Below are 11,691 nucleotides of genomic sequence, written 5' to 3'. Positions count from 1 at the left end.
GTCATTTTTTTCTTACATAACTATAAAGTATCAAGTGTGTATTTTTTAATTTAAAAATGTTACATTAGTGAATTTAACAAAAGAATTTTAATGATGATAACAAATATATTTAATTTTTAGGTCCAAAAAATAGAAAACCAAAATTCTTACAATTAAAAATATGTGGACTAAATTCTAAATGTATGAAAAGTATAGGCATTTGAAGCATATTTTAATCTTTAATTCTTTTACCGTACAATTTGACCAAAAAATAATTAGCCAATTGTGAAGTGTGGGTTTAAAATTATACTAGTAGTTTATATAAAATTAGGGCCCATCTAAGAGGGGTATTATTGCTAATAAAGGAAAAAGTTGGGGCTAAAAATAAATTGGAACAATAAAACCCGCGAAAGTGCAGAAGCCACCTTTTCCATATACTTATCCAAAGCAGAAAATTTCCCGCCATTTCTCGCATCAGCAAAAAGGAAACCCTAGAACAGATTGACAGAAATCAACTGAGAGAGTGAGAGTGGGAGTGACGGAGGCAGCCATGGAAGAGGAGATCAAAGCAGAGTTCTTGAAGAGCGGGTTTACTCTTGACGAAGAACAAGAGATTCTTAAAAAATGTGAGTTCTCTTTTTTAAAATTTCAATTTTATCGCCGTCTCCCACTCGTATTTTTGAATAATTGGTTCTAAAAAGATCCAAATTCTTTCTTTTAAGGTCATACATTTTGTCAAGATTACGGTCTCGAGCCTTCCGATCTGGTTTCAAGCTGGGAGATTTATTATCTCAATCGGTAATTCTACTGATTTAGCTAACCCTCTTTTGTGTTGTTAGTATTTGTGTAGGGACAAATTCATAGAGTACTTTCGTGTATGGTTCCATTGTTGTTTTGTTTTTTGTTTTTTCCCCTTGGACTTTGAAGATTTATTAGGTTTATTTGAGTGTTAATGCCCTGATTAAAAGCCTAATTATGGTGCAGACAACTTGATGAATCTGTTGTGAAGGATGCAGAGATGGATGGGTTTTTAGGGCACCTGCAGAGTGAACAATTAGGTGCGAGTGCTAAAAAGGATCCTGGTTTGCATATGTACTCTTTTAAAGACGTTGACATGTGAGTATTTTTCATGTTATCTTGTTTCATATACTGCTATCTATTCACCTTTTTTACATACCTTTGGAAAAAAGGGAAAGCAATAATTTGCATGGTTTCTTGTTTGTTTGATCAAATGAGCCTAAGAGGATAAGAAATTTGTGTGCACTTGTTGAATTGCCGTATAATTCATACGGCAAGATTGGCAAAATAACCTCAACTTATTGGGTTTTGACCCAACCCTATAAGAGTGTGTTCTTTTCTTTTTCTGAAAATCCGGTTCTGGTCGAGGGCGGGTCATGTGGGTTTTCTGTGAAAATTTTCAGGTTTGGGTTTGGACGGTATTAGATCAAATCCATCTGGACCTGGGATATTTACTAAGATATCTCTCTTTTAATTTTATAACTATTTTTATATATTTTAATTAGAGTTCTTTAATTTTTACTTGACTTTATTATATGTATTTGATATGGTTGGTAGATTTTTAGAAATGGAGCTTAAGTTTTGGGGTGGATCACGGTTGGAGGGTTTGTTCATGTCGGGATTAGGTTAGGGTGCTAAAACTTAAATTTAATTCAGGTTTGGGGTGGGGTCTGTGGAAATAGTTGAATCCCCAGTATCATTCATATGGCATTTGTGGATGTATAATTTTTTTTTCTTTTATATTTGGTAATTATGGTTGAATTTCCACTTGAAGCATTACCAGAGGCTTCAAGTCCTGTGTTTTGGATTATATTGTAGAGTTTCTGATCTAAGTATAGTTTTTAAATCATGGGATGTGATTGGCCCAGGGTTCTTGATGCTGAAGATGAAGATGCAAAAGATGTTATTCTTGGAACTCCAATAGACAAATCAGAGAAACTTCAGTTGGACATATATGACTCGGCTCATAAAACAAATGGGAACATTTATTCTTCTGAGAGAAAATCAAAACTAGTGACACCATTTGGGAAACGAAGTAACAAATTTGTGGTCAAATTCAACATTGATAATCTTCCTACTATAGAGACTGCCAATGGCATTGAAGAACATTATGATCTTGAGGATGGAATTATTAAAAGGGTTCAACCTCTAAAAAGCTCTTCATTGGTGGTCCACCGATCAGGGCTAGAACCAGGTTGCAGGTTCATGTATGACACGATTGAAGACAGGGTATGTGATAGTTATTATAGCATGAATGATTTGTTGTTTTATGTGCAATGTATGTTACTAAGATGGTCTATCATTGATACAGTTCAATGCAATTGAAAACCGCATCAGAAAGCATGCAGCTGCACTTGTTGCATCTAGTCTCTACGAAGAACCAATGGATCCATCAGTTGCTTCGCAGGTAGTCTGCTGTTTCACCAGTCTTTATCTCTCAGTGTCTTCAATTGTCTGTGCATCTAAAAGGATTTATTGCTTCAGAGGAGCATGTTTGCCGTTGGGATGATCTGCTGTGATGGAGAAGGTCATCTAAATGATAAATCTATCTTGTTGCAAAGCAGGTAAAATTTCCTGGTCCTTCTATTTATTGTATTTATGTACATCAACCAATTTAGAGGGAACCAAATAGGTTTTCTTTATGCATTAACATGTGAGAACATAGTCAAAGATCACATAGGATTTTATTATTGATGAGTCAGCCACATAACAAATGAATCATCAAACTCTTTATCATATGTGCCATCGTAATTAAATTCTGAATAGAACTATCTGACCATATGGTGCGAGACCGATTTGGTTGATATAATATTTTTATTCAACCTAAATCTGGACTTTAGGCATTCGTTAGTTTCTATTTAAGGGTGTTGCTTTGTAAATGGATGTCTGGACTACTCTCAACACTTTTCACATTAGGAAAATAGTGTTTATCTATGCTGTTCTAATTTTCCTTTTTGGGTGTCTTCTATTGTTTTGACAGTGTTGAGCATTCGAGAGGGCAACTTGTTCGTCTAGAGTTAAATAAACTGAGTTACTTTTCTGTTTTTCCAGGCCAGGTAATAAACATTATAAAAGATTGTTGGTTTTGTTTTGTTTGTCAATAAATCCCAAATCAGCCTGGAGATATTTCTTCTGTGCAGGTTGTAGGCATCAAGGGTAACAATCCTAGTGGCCATTGTTTGATTGCATCAGAGCTAGTAGATTCTGTTCCTTTATCCATTGCTGCTGACGCAGATTTGCCTCCTACAAAGAAGCAAGCTTTAGATGGGGAGATTCAGGCAACTCATCTTTCCTCCACGCCAACAGAGACCACAATGGTGCGTAGGATAGTCTTCTATATCAGATAAATATCATAGATTTGTAATTTTTGGACTCATGCAGCCATGGCAAGTTGGATTTCTCTTTAATGATGGTTCCTATATCGTCCTGTCTCTTCCTTTTTCCTAAAATACTGTGACCAACACATGTCCTAAACATTTTTGGACATGAGTATGGAGATATGATCTTTTAAGGACCCTCTAAATACAGGGAAAACTTGGGGAAAATTATCAAAGATGACTGTACCAGATACAAACCCGTATTTGACACTCATTCCTAGAGTCTAAGTGCTTCCTCTTTTAAATTTTTTGTTTTTGTTTTTAACAGATTCTTTTAATGCGGTGAATGTTTGAACAGATTATTGCTGCTGGTCCATTCACTACTACAGACAACTTATTATTTGAACCTCTTTCGGAACTGCTTGCCTACGCAACCAGAAACTCTCCACAGTTGCTTATACTGGTGTGAACCCACCGCACTTTTCCCCTGATGCTTTTATAGAATTTTACTGTTTCAACTAACCAGGGAACTTGTGTTGGGTTATTGTTAATTTTCAGTTAGGACCTTTTATCGATTCTGAACATCCACAGATCAAGAAAGGAACTGTTGACTTGAGTTTCGATGATATATTCCAATCAGAAGTTCTTAGAATGGTATCTATAAAGAAAAAGTTACTACTTATGTTCTATGTTGCCCTTTTCATATTTTCTTGTTATTTTTGTTTGACATGTAGTGAGGTATGACTATGGAAATACGACACATCCTTGTCGGAGTAACATAACTTATGCTTTTTCCTTCATCTGTTTTTCTTACTGGTATTTTCAGGTTCAAGATTATTTGGAATATATGGGACCCAATGCTCGGTTGGTTATGGTTCCTTCCATACGAGATGCTAATCATGATTTTGTTTTCCCTCAGGTCATTTTTCTTTTGCCAAACAAAATAAATTATGCTTCTCTGTTTGATTTGTTGATATTTTGAAATAAAACATATGCTGAAATTCACATTTGAACTTTATGCAGCCTGCTTTCGATCTCGATTCTCTCAATGTTAGGCTTCAGGTCTGCTGATCTAGTGATGACTTCCTACTCACAGTCCACAATACGTTTTCATACTTTACATGATCTTGTTTCTCTATTCTTATCCAGATAACCAGTCTCAATAATCCAGGGATTTTTGAGGCAGATCAGGTAAAACAATGACGACCTTCATGCAACTTTGATCAATTCTGTTACTTTATTTACCTTTCACTACAGCTTCTGCTTTATGGCTATGTTACTTGAATTCAGAGGTCAGTCTTGGATATAAGTATCCAACGCGGGTATATTCTGTTTTTAAAATTTTTTTGAATTTATTTGGAGAATCATCATGTCTGACTATGTTGGAGCCTTAAGTCCCTGACATGGATACTCTAGGGAAATTGAAGAGTTTAGAGTAACATAGCTTAATAGAGTGTAACTTTTAAACCAGTTGCCAAGTTAAGACAATTTAACTTGGAGCAATAGAACATGTAAAAGTATATTCCATACTAATTTGGGACTAAGTTCCAACTTTTCATTTTTCTTAAAAATAGTTGTGTCTAATACTTGAGTTTGAAACATATCCGGACATGATATGATAATATCATCCTCCTAGTACTCTCCAAATATACAAAAATCTAACAAAAACTTGAACATAACTGTGTTCGGTACACACCGGGTATCTGACACTAACACTCGTGTTCAATGTATATTCAGACATGGTACAAGGATGCAATCCTCCTAGTACCTTCTAAATACATGAATATTTTGGAAAACCGTAAACATTTTCGTGACAGACACTCTATATGACAATCAAATTTGAGTAGCATAAATTTTTGGTTTCAGTTCATGATAGGTTGCTGCACGGTAGATATTCTCAAACATCTTAGTGGGGAGGAGATGTCAAGACATTCAATGGATGGACAACCTAATGATCGGTTGAGTAGACTTGCCAACCATATTCTTAGCCAACAGAGGTATCTTTCAATAAGTTATCTTTGTTGAAACTCATTTCAGTTAATAATTTCTTGGTTCAATCATAAGATATAAGTACTAATCTATCAAATGTATTTTATTAATTGATGTTATGAGACAGCTTTTATCCACTGTATCCACCAGCTGAAGGTGTCCCAATGGATTTTTCCCTTGCTTCTGAAGCTCTTCATATATCTTCCGTTCCAGATCTTCTTATCTTACCTTCAGACATCAAGTACTTTGTCAAGGTTAGTAGTAAAGATCCTAAACTGTCCTATGTTTTTCCTGCCCTTTATTTCTCTTGAAATGTTTGTATACAATATTCATGTTCAACTTATTGAAACATAGGTGCAGAAATATCATCTCTAAGGATCATCTATATATGTAAACTTAGATAAACCTTTGATTTTTTGAAATATCTGTATTTGTTATCCTTGTTTGATATATTCAAATAGGAATATAATCCCTAAGGATCCTCTAAATATATAGAAAAAACTAGAAAAATATTTATTCTTTTAAAATATTTGTATGAGATATCCATGTCCGACATATTCAAACATAGATATAAGAATATTATTTCTAAGGATCCTTTAAAATATATAGAAACACTTAGAACAACCTTTGTTCTTTTTGAAATATATGTATCCGACGTCCATATCCAACACATATTTGGACATAAATATTGGAATTTGATCTCTAAGGATCTTCTAAATATATTGAAAAACTTAGTCAAATAGTTAAATATACTTGTGTTGAAAACATCTGGAGTCCAAGTAACTTAGAAATTGCCCTGTTCCAACTTTAGTTGAAACAACGAAGAAAAAGAAATGGCTCCCATATCTTTCTATCTACGTTGGTTTATTTTAACTCGTTATTTTCCTTTAAGTGCTCATATCTGGCACTCATATTTGACATATATTCGGACATTGGCATGATATATGATCCTTTAAAACCCCGTAAATATTTGAAAAAATTGAATACACGTGGGGTACATACTCATCAAAAAGTTCGAGTAATGATAAAGGAATGTAATCCTCATACATTCTGCATATCCTTTCTCGTTGCAGGTGTTACCTGTAGGGGGGACAACCGAAGGGGAAGAAGAACAAATGAAAAGATGTGTTTGTATTAACCCGGGAAGACTGGCTAAGGGAGAAGGTGGCGGCACGTTTGTAGAGCTAAAATATCAGGGGAGTTCTGATAAGATGAATGCTTCAATTATCAGCATATGAGTCTCTTGCATTGCCTTAAAAATGCACATGACATTCCTTGGGAAATGGGGGAATCAAATGCTAGGGCAGATGCAAAGAAGGCAAAGTAACAAAATTGAAGTTCATGAAGTATTTGATATAAAGATATGATATGGTAGCTTCAGAATGTCATTTTGTTAAGACCAAACTAATTGCAGAAGTAGATAGAAAAAAGAGATTAGATGGTAAATTTGCCTGTATTATTGTTATTAATCTTTTGTTAACTTTTTTTTATACAATACAGACACTACCACAGTTGAAATTGCGGATCGAACCTTGTCATGAGTATGGATGAACTTCCCTTCGGCCAATGGGCCTACTTTTGGAGTTCTTTTTGTTCTTAAAGGATGTTCTGTCTGATGTAATCATAAACTGTATCTAATATTCTTATATGGGGTGTATTTTTAACTGAATTGGACTGGGAATGGATTAGTTTACAGATTAGGATTATTTGTTTTAACCAAAAAGGGTTTATCTGATATTAGAGAATAGTCGATACTTTCTCAGACTCATGTTGGCATTTACACTATGGTCTTCTCTCCCATATTGTAATATATCTTTTAAATTTGTTACTTATGAATTGTTTTGTGTAAATTTCAAGTTTAGTAATTTGTATTTATTTAGAATTATTATTAACAACTTAATATCATCCTTTCAAAAATTTTTTTTAGGTGAAATTATATAGCTAGTCCCTATAATTTTTTTTCAATTTATTTATTTTCTTCTATTTTCACAAATTTCTTCTTTCCTTTCCCAATTGGAGAATTACCATGATAATAGCTCTTATCACTCTCTCAAAAACCCACGTTTCTTAATTTGCTCCAACAAACATTTACCCCTAAACTATGGCAAAACTAAGTATGCTATAAACAGTAGCTTCATAGAGTACCAAACCGGTAGCATGTATATAAAATTCATTCCATCTTCAATCCGGTTACAGTTTATAAATACTGATTGACGCACAATCTCTATTAGAGTTAGCAATGAATATAAAATCGAATAAGCAAGCCACTGTTCATCATCTTCCTTTCACTGGGGTTTCTAATTTCTATAGCTATCACTGAGGAATATCTAATATAGAAAAGGAAACCCCAAAACTTTTCTCAGGAAACAACTGAAAATCCCATATAAATTGATAGTATAGTTGAAATTTAATTACAGGGGATACAACATCACCACAGGCCTGCAGCCATTAAATCCTTATTTTATTTTTTCATCTAATTGCACCATTGAACCAGGAAAATACATCTAAATCGTCTCTGACTGTCATTGTGACACATGAAGAAAATTAATTAAAAAATATAAAAGAAATTAAAATTATTAAAGTTTTAATAAAAAAATTAAAACATAATTTTTTAAATTTTTTTTAAAAATTTTAAAAATTTTAAAAATTATAAAAAACTTATAATTTAATCAATGGTTGTAGTTGCACTATCACTAATTTGGTCGACTTATTTTGCTTGAATCTCAATCCCCAAGGACACCTTTTGTGCATGGACACCAACACAAAAGGTGGACATCGTGGTCTTATCAGAAACAAATGGATATATACTGTGCATGCTATCCGTTCCATATATTTTGTATTGGTGACAGTTTAGTAGGAATCTATTAAGCTTGATGTCCTAGTACTAACACTCGAGGGAAGTTGTATACAAAACAATATCCTTTTTTCCTATTTCCCATGTACACACAAATTTTAAGTTAAAAATTAACTTGAAAATTCAGAGTTAAATTTATTTATAATTTTGATAAGAAAGCTATAATTTCTGAAATTCTTTATAAAGAAAACTCTTTTTGATTCTTCTCTTTAATTTGAGTTTCAGTCCAAGGGTCGTTTGACTTGATTTTAGATGGATGTGGGTTGCTTTAAATGCCGTGTTGACTTGTTCTTGAAATGGGCTTGAAACTCTTTTTTTAGTTGATTTGGATCGAAAGATGACTTTCTTTAGAAACACTACACCAGAATGGGCTTTTAGCGGCACATTTAGCGGCGTTTGGAACAAAAGGGCCACTCAAAATCGAGCATTAGCGGCGTTTTTACAAAAGCACCGCTAAAGATCGAGCATCAGCGGCGTATTTCCAAAATCGCCGCTAAAAATAGGAATCAGCGGCGTTTTTTATAAAGCGCCACAAAAGACCTAAGACTACGTCGTTTTTCGAGCCTTTAGCGGCGTTTTTGCGAATGCGACGCTAATGATCGGACCTTTAGCGGCGTTTTTAGTTAAGCGCCGCTAATGCTCGGGCTTTAGTGGCGCTTTTGTCTAAGCGCCGCTAATGAATGTAGCTTTAGCGGCGTTTTTGACGAAGCGCTGCTAATAGTAACAAAAAATCTTATAAGTTGAAATAATTAATATTTTGTTCTCTTTATTATATAGTGGTACAATTTACATTTAAATTATAATTAACAAATAATATTGATTAATACCAAAAGTTTTTATTAAAGAGAAGTCGTATATATATAAAGCTAACTATTTATTACTAATTTTCAATCACAGTTTATTTAAACTACTTTACGAGAGAAAATATATTAAATTATGAATAAAGTAAAATATAATAAAACTTAAATTGTTGTATTGTAAAGAATAAATTAAAAATAGAATTAACTTTTATAAGATTAGTAATAAATTTTGGTAGTACTGTTCGACTAAATAAATCAAAGGAATTAATATAAAACACGAATTTATACAAAATATATTTTAAGTACTATTAATTATTGTTTAATCGATTTTGACTATATTTTATGATTATATATATTAAAGATTTAGGGAATTTTTTTTATGGACGGTATTTTAAGGAGTATGGGGTATAGATTTAAGATTTGGGATTTAAGGTTAATTTAAGGGTTAGAGGTCTAGGGGTTTGGGATTTAGGGTTTCAACGGTCATGATAGGTAAACATATAAAGAGACATTTGATATTTTTGATATATATGGATATATATATAGTTATTAATTATTTAATTTGTATATATAGGACCAAAATAATCTTGGTATAAATAAATAAACAAATAAATAAGTAGGTAATTATTTATATGTTAAATAAATAGGTATTAATTATTTATATGTAAGACAGAAAAAAATATATGAGAGATTTAGCGGCGTTTCTATATAAAAACGCCGTAAAAGTTAGCCTTTACCAGCGTTTTAGTAAAAAACGCCACAAATGTTGCAATATACGACGTCGTTACCTTTTAGGGAATCAGTTTCCATTGTGGCGTTTTATTGGGAAACGCCACAAATATTCATGAAAATTTGTCAAAACGGCGTCGTTTCACTTGAATGATGTACTCTGTTAGTGGCGTTTTCCGCGAAAACGCCGCAACTATGTCTACAATTTTGTGAAAACGGCACCGTTTCTTTTGTGCAATTGAAATTTTAGTGGCGTTTATTTCCTTAGCGCCGCAAAAGGGCATGCAATAGCGGCATTTTATGCAAAAACGTCGCAAATGTGACTTAAAAAATGGAGCCGTTTCTTTAAAGGCCATTTAACCCGTGTCCTCATCCTTTACAAATTTATTATTAGAATAAAAAAATGCATTTTCTATACCAACTTTTATAAAAAAAAAACTTGTTTTTTATATAAAGAGACAAAATTTGTTGTACCAAGTTTATTATAACAAATTTCATCCATTTCTTAAGAGGACATTTGAAGTGTCATACGAAAATTTGTCATAAAGATAATATTGCTAGATACCTTATTTCAACTTTATACAACATTTTTAACTATATATAACTTGTTGTTTAATAGATTTTCACTATATTTTTTGATTATTAAAGAATATTTAGGGAATATTTTGGTCGATGCATGGTATTTTAAAGGAGTACGAGCCGGGTATATATGGATTTAAGGTTTGGTATTTAAGGTTTAGGAGTTAGGGGTCGGGTTATGCCTTAGGGGTTACACACGTGGATTTAGGGGTTAGGGCTAAGGTTAATTAGGGTTTAGGGGGATTTAAAGTTAGAAAGGTTTTAGGGGTTTGGCTGGGGTTTAGGGTTTCAACGGTCATGTTAGGGTTTCTTAAGAGGTTAATATTAGATTGATTAATTTTGGAGGTAAATATACATGTTCTTATATATTTGTAAAATAGATCCAGAATAAATTTAATATTAAGATAAGTTTTGAGTATAATAGGTAGTAGATGATGCATGTAGCTACATTAATTGATTGGTTAATATGAAGATTACAAGGTTAATTTATAATTTGAGACTTGTTAAATGATATAATTAACTAATAATACTTGTATATTTAAAAACATTTAACCCAAATTAACGGCCATTTGATATTTTTGATATATATGGATATATATATAGTTAATTAATTATTTAATTTGTATATGTAGGACCAAAATAATCTTGGTATAAATAAATAAACAAATAAATAAGTAGGTAATAATTTATTTGTTAAATAAATAGGTAATTAATTATTTAAATGTAAGACAGAAAAAAATATGAGAGATTTAGCGGCGTTTCTATATAAAAACGCCACAAAAGGTACCTTTACCGGCTTTTTAGTCAAAAACGCCACAAATGTTGCAATATACAACGTCGTTACCTTTTAGGGAATCTGTTTCCATTGTGGCATTTTATTTGTAAGCGCCGAAAATATTCTTGAAACTCTATTTGAGCGGCGTCGTTTCTGTTGAATGATGTACTCTCTTAGTGGCATTTTTTGCAAAAACGCCGTAACTATATCTGCAATTTTGTGAAAAACGGCACCGTTTCTTTGTGTAATTGAAATTTTAGTGGCGCTTTTCTCCTTAGCGCCGCAAAAGGCATGCAATAGCGGCGTTTTACGCAAAAACGCCGCAAATGTAACCTAAAATTAATTTAAACGGTGCCGTTTCTTTAAAGGCCATTTAACCCGCATCCTTTACCGGCGTTTTAATTAAAAACGCCGCAAGTATTACAATATAGGCGTCGTTACATGTTAGGGAATCAGTAGCGGCGTTTATCCATAAAACGCCGTAATACTCACTTAAAATTACTTAAACGGCACCGTTTCTTAAGAGGACAATTTAACTTAATTAATGTGTCGTTCTCCAATTACAGCAAGAGGGAAATTGCAGAGAAAGGAGCAGAGAAATTTTCTAAGTGTCGAAAGGGGAGAAAACTTTTCACGAAAAATACAAAGCGG

The 11,691-nt window shown here is 32.9% G+C and overlaps 1 protein-coding gene across 2 annotated transcripts; it reads left to right on the top strand.

The window, feature by feature from the left end:
* Positions 1–409: 409 nt before the first annotated feature.
* LOC107903900 (DNA polymerase alpha subunit B) lies at positions 410–6,949 on the top strand. 2 transcript variants are annotated; one of them, XR_005914254.1, is made up of 16 exons: positions 410–605; positions 702–777; positions 964–1,095; positions 1,866–2,226; positions 2,309–2,404; positions 2,482–2,561; positions 2,978–3,053; positions 3,138–3,314; positions 3,673–3,777; positions 3,873–3,968; positions 4,141–4,233; positions 4,338–4,376; positions 4,464–4,505; positions 5,181–5,311; positions 5,427–5,557; positions 6,377–6,949. XR_005914254.1 is itself a non-coding variant. In XM_016830099.2 (16 exons), exons 1-16 carry the CDS (start codon positions 530–532, stop codon positions 6,539–6,541), a joined length of 1,872 nt encoding a protein of 623 aa, XP_016685588.1. In that variant the 5' UTR covers positions 411–529; the 3' UTR covers positions 6,542–6,949. The 2 variants fall into 2 exon arrangements, 1 of the variants encoding a protein (XP_016685588.1); XM_016830099.2 differs by having other exon boundaries at positions 411–605; positions 5,431–5,557.
* Positions 6,950–11,691: the final 4,742 nt, after the last annotated feature.

This window comes from Gossypium hirsutum, chromosome D05 (genome assembly GCF_007990345.1).
Source record: "Gossypium hirsutum isolate 1008001.06 chromosome D05, Gossypium_hirsutum_v2.1, whole genome shotgun sequence".
In the NCBI taxonomy this organism is placed as follows: Eukaryota; Viridiplantae; Streptophyta; class Magnoliopsida; order Malvales; family Malvaceae; genus Gossypium; species Gossypium hirsutum.
The sequence above is the reverse complement of the archived record's forward strand: the minus strand, read 5'-3'. Positions and strand labels throughout refer to the sequence as shown.

Excerpts from the sequence above, each read along its gene's own strand:
- LOC107903900 (XM_016830099.2), top strand. The coding sequence starts at position 530 with ATGGAAGAGGAGATCAAAGCAGAGTTCTTGAAGAGCGGGTTTACTCTT. Across the intron at positions 3,315-3,672 it reads CGCCAACAGAGACCACAATG|ATTATTGCTGCTGGTCCATT; the intron begins GTGCGTAGGATA and ends ATGTTTGAACAG. Across the intron at positions 4,234-4,337 it reads ATGATTTTGTTTTCCCTCAG|CCTGCTTTCGATCTCGATTC; the intron begins GTCATTTTTCTT and ends AACTTTATGCAG.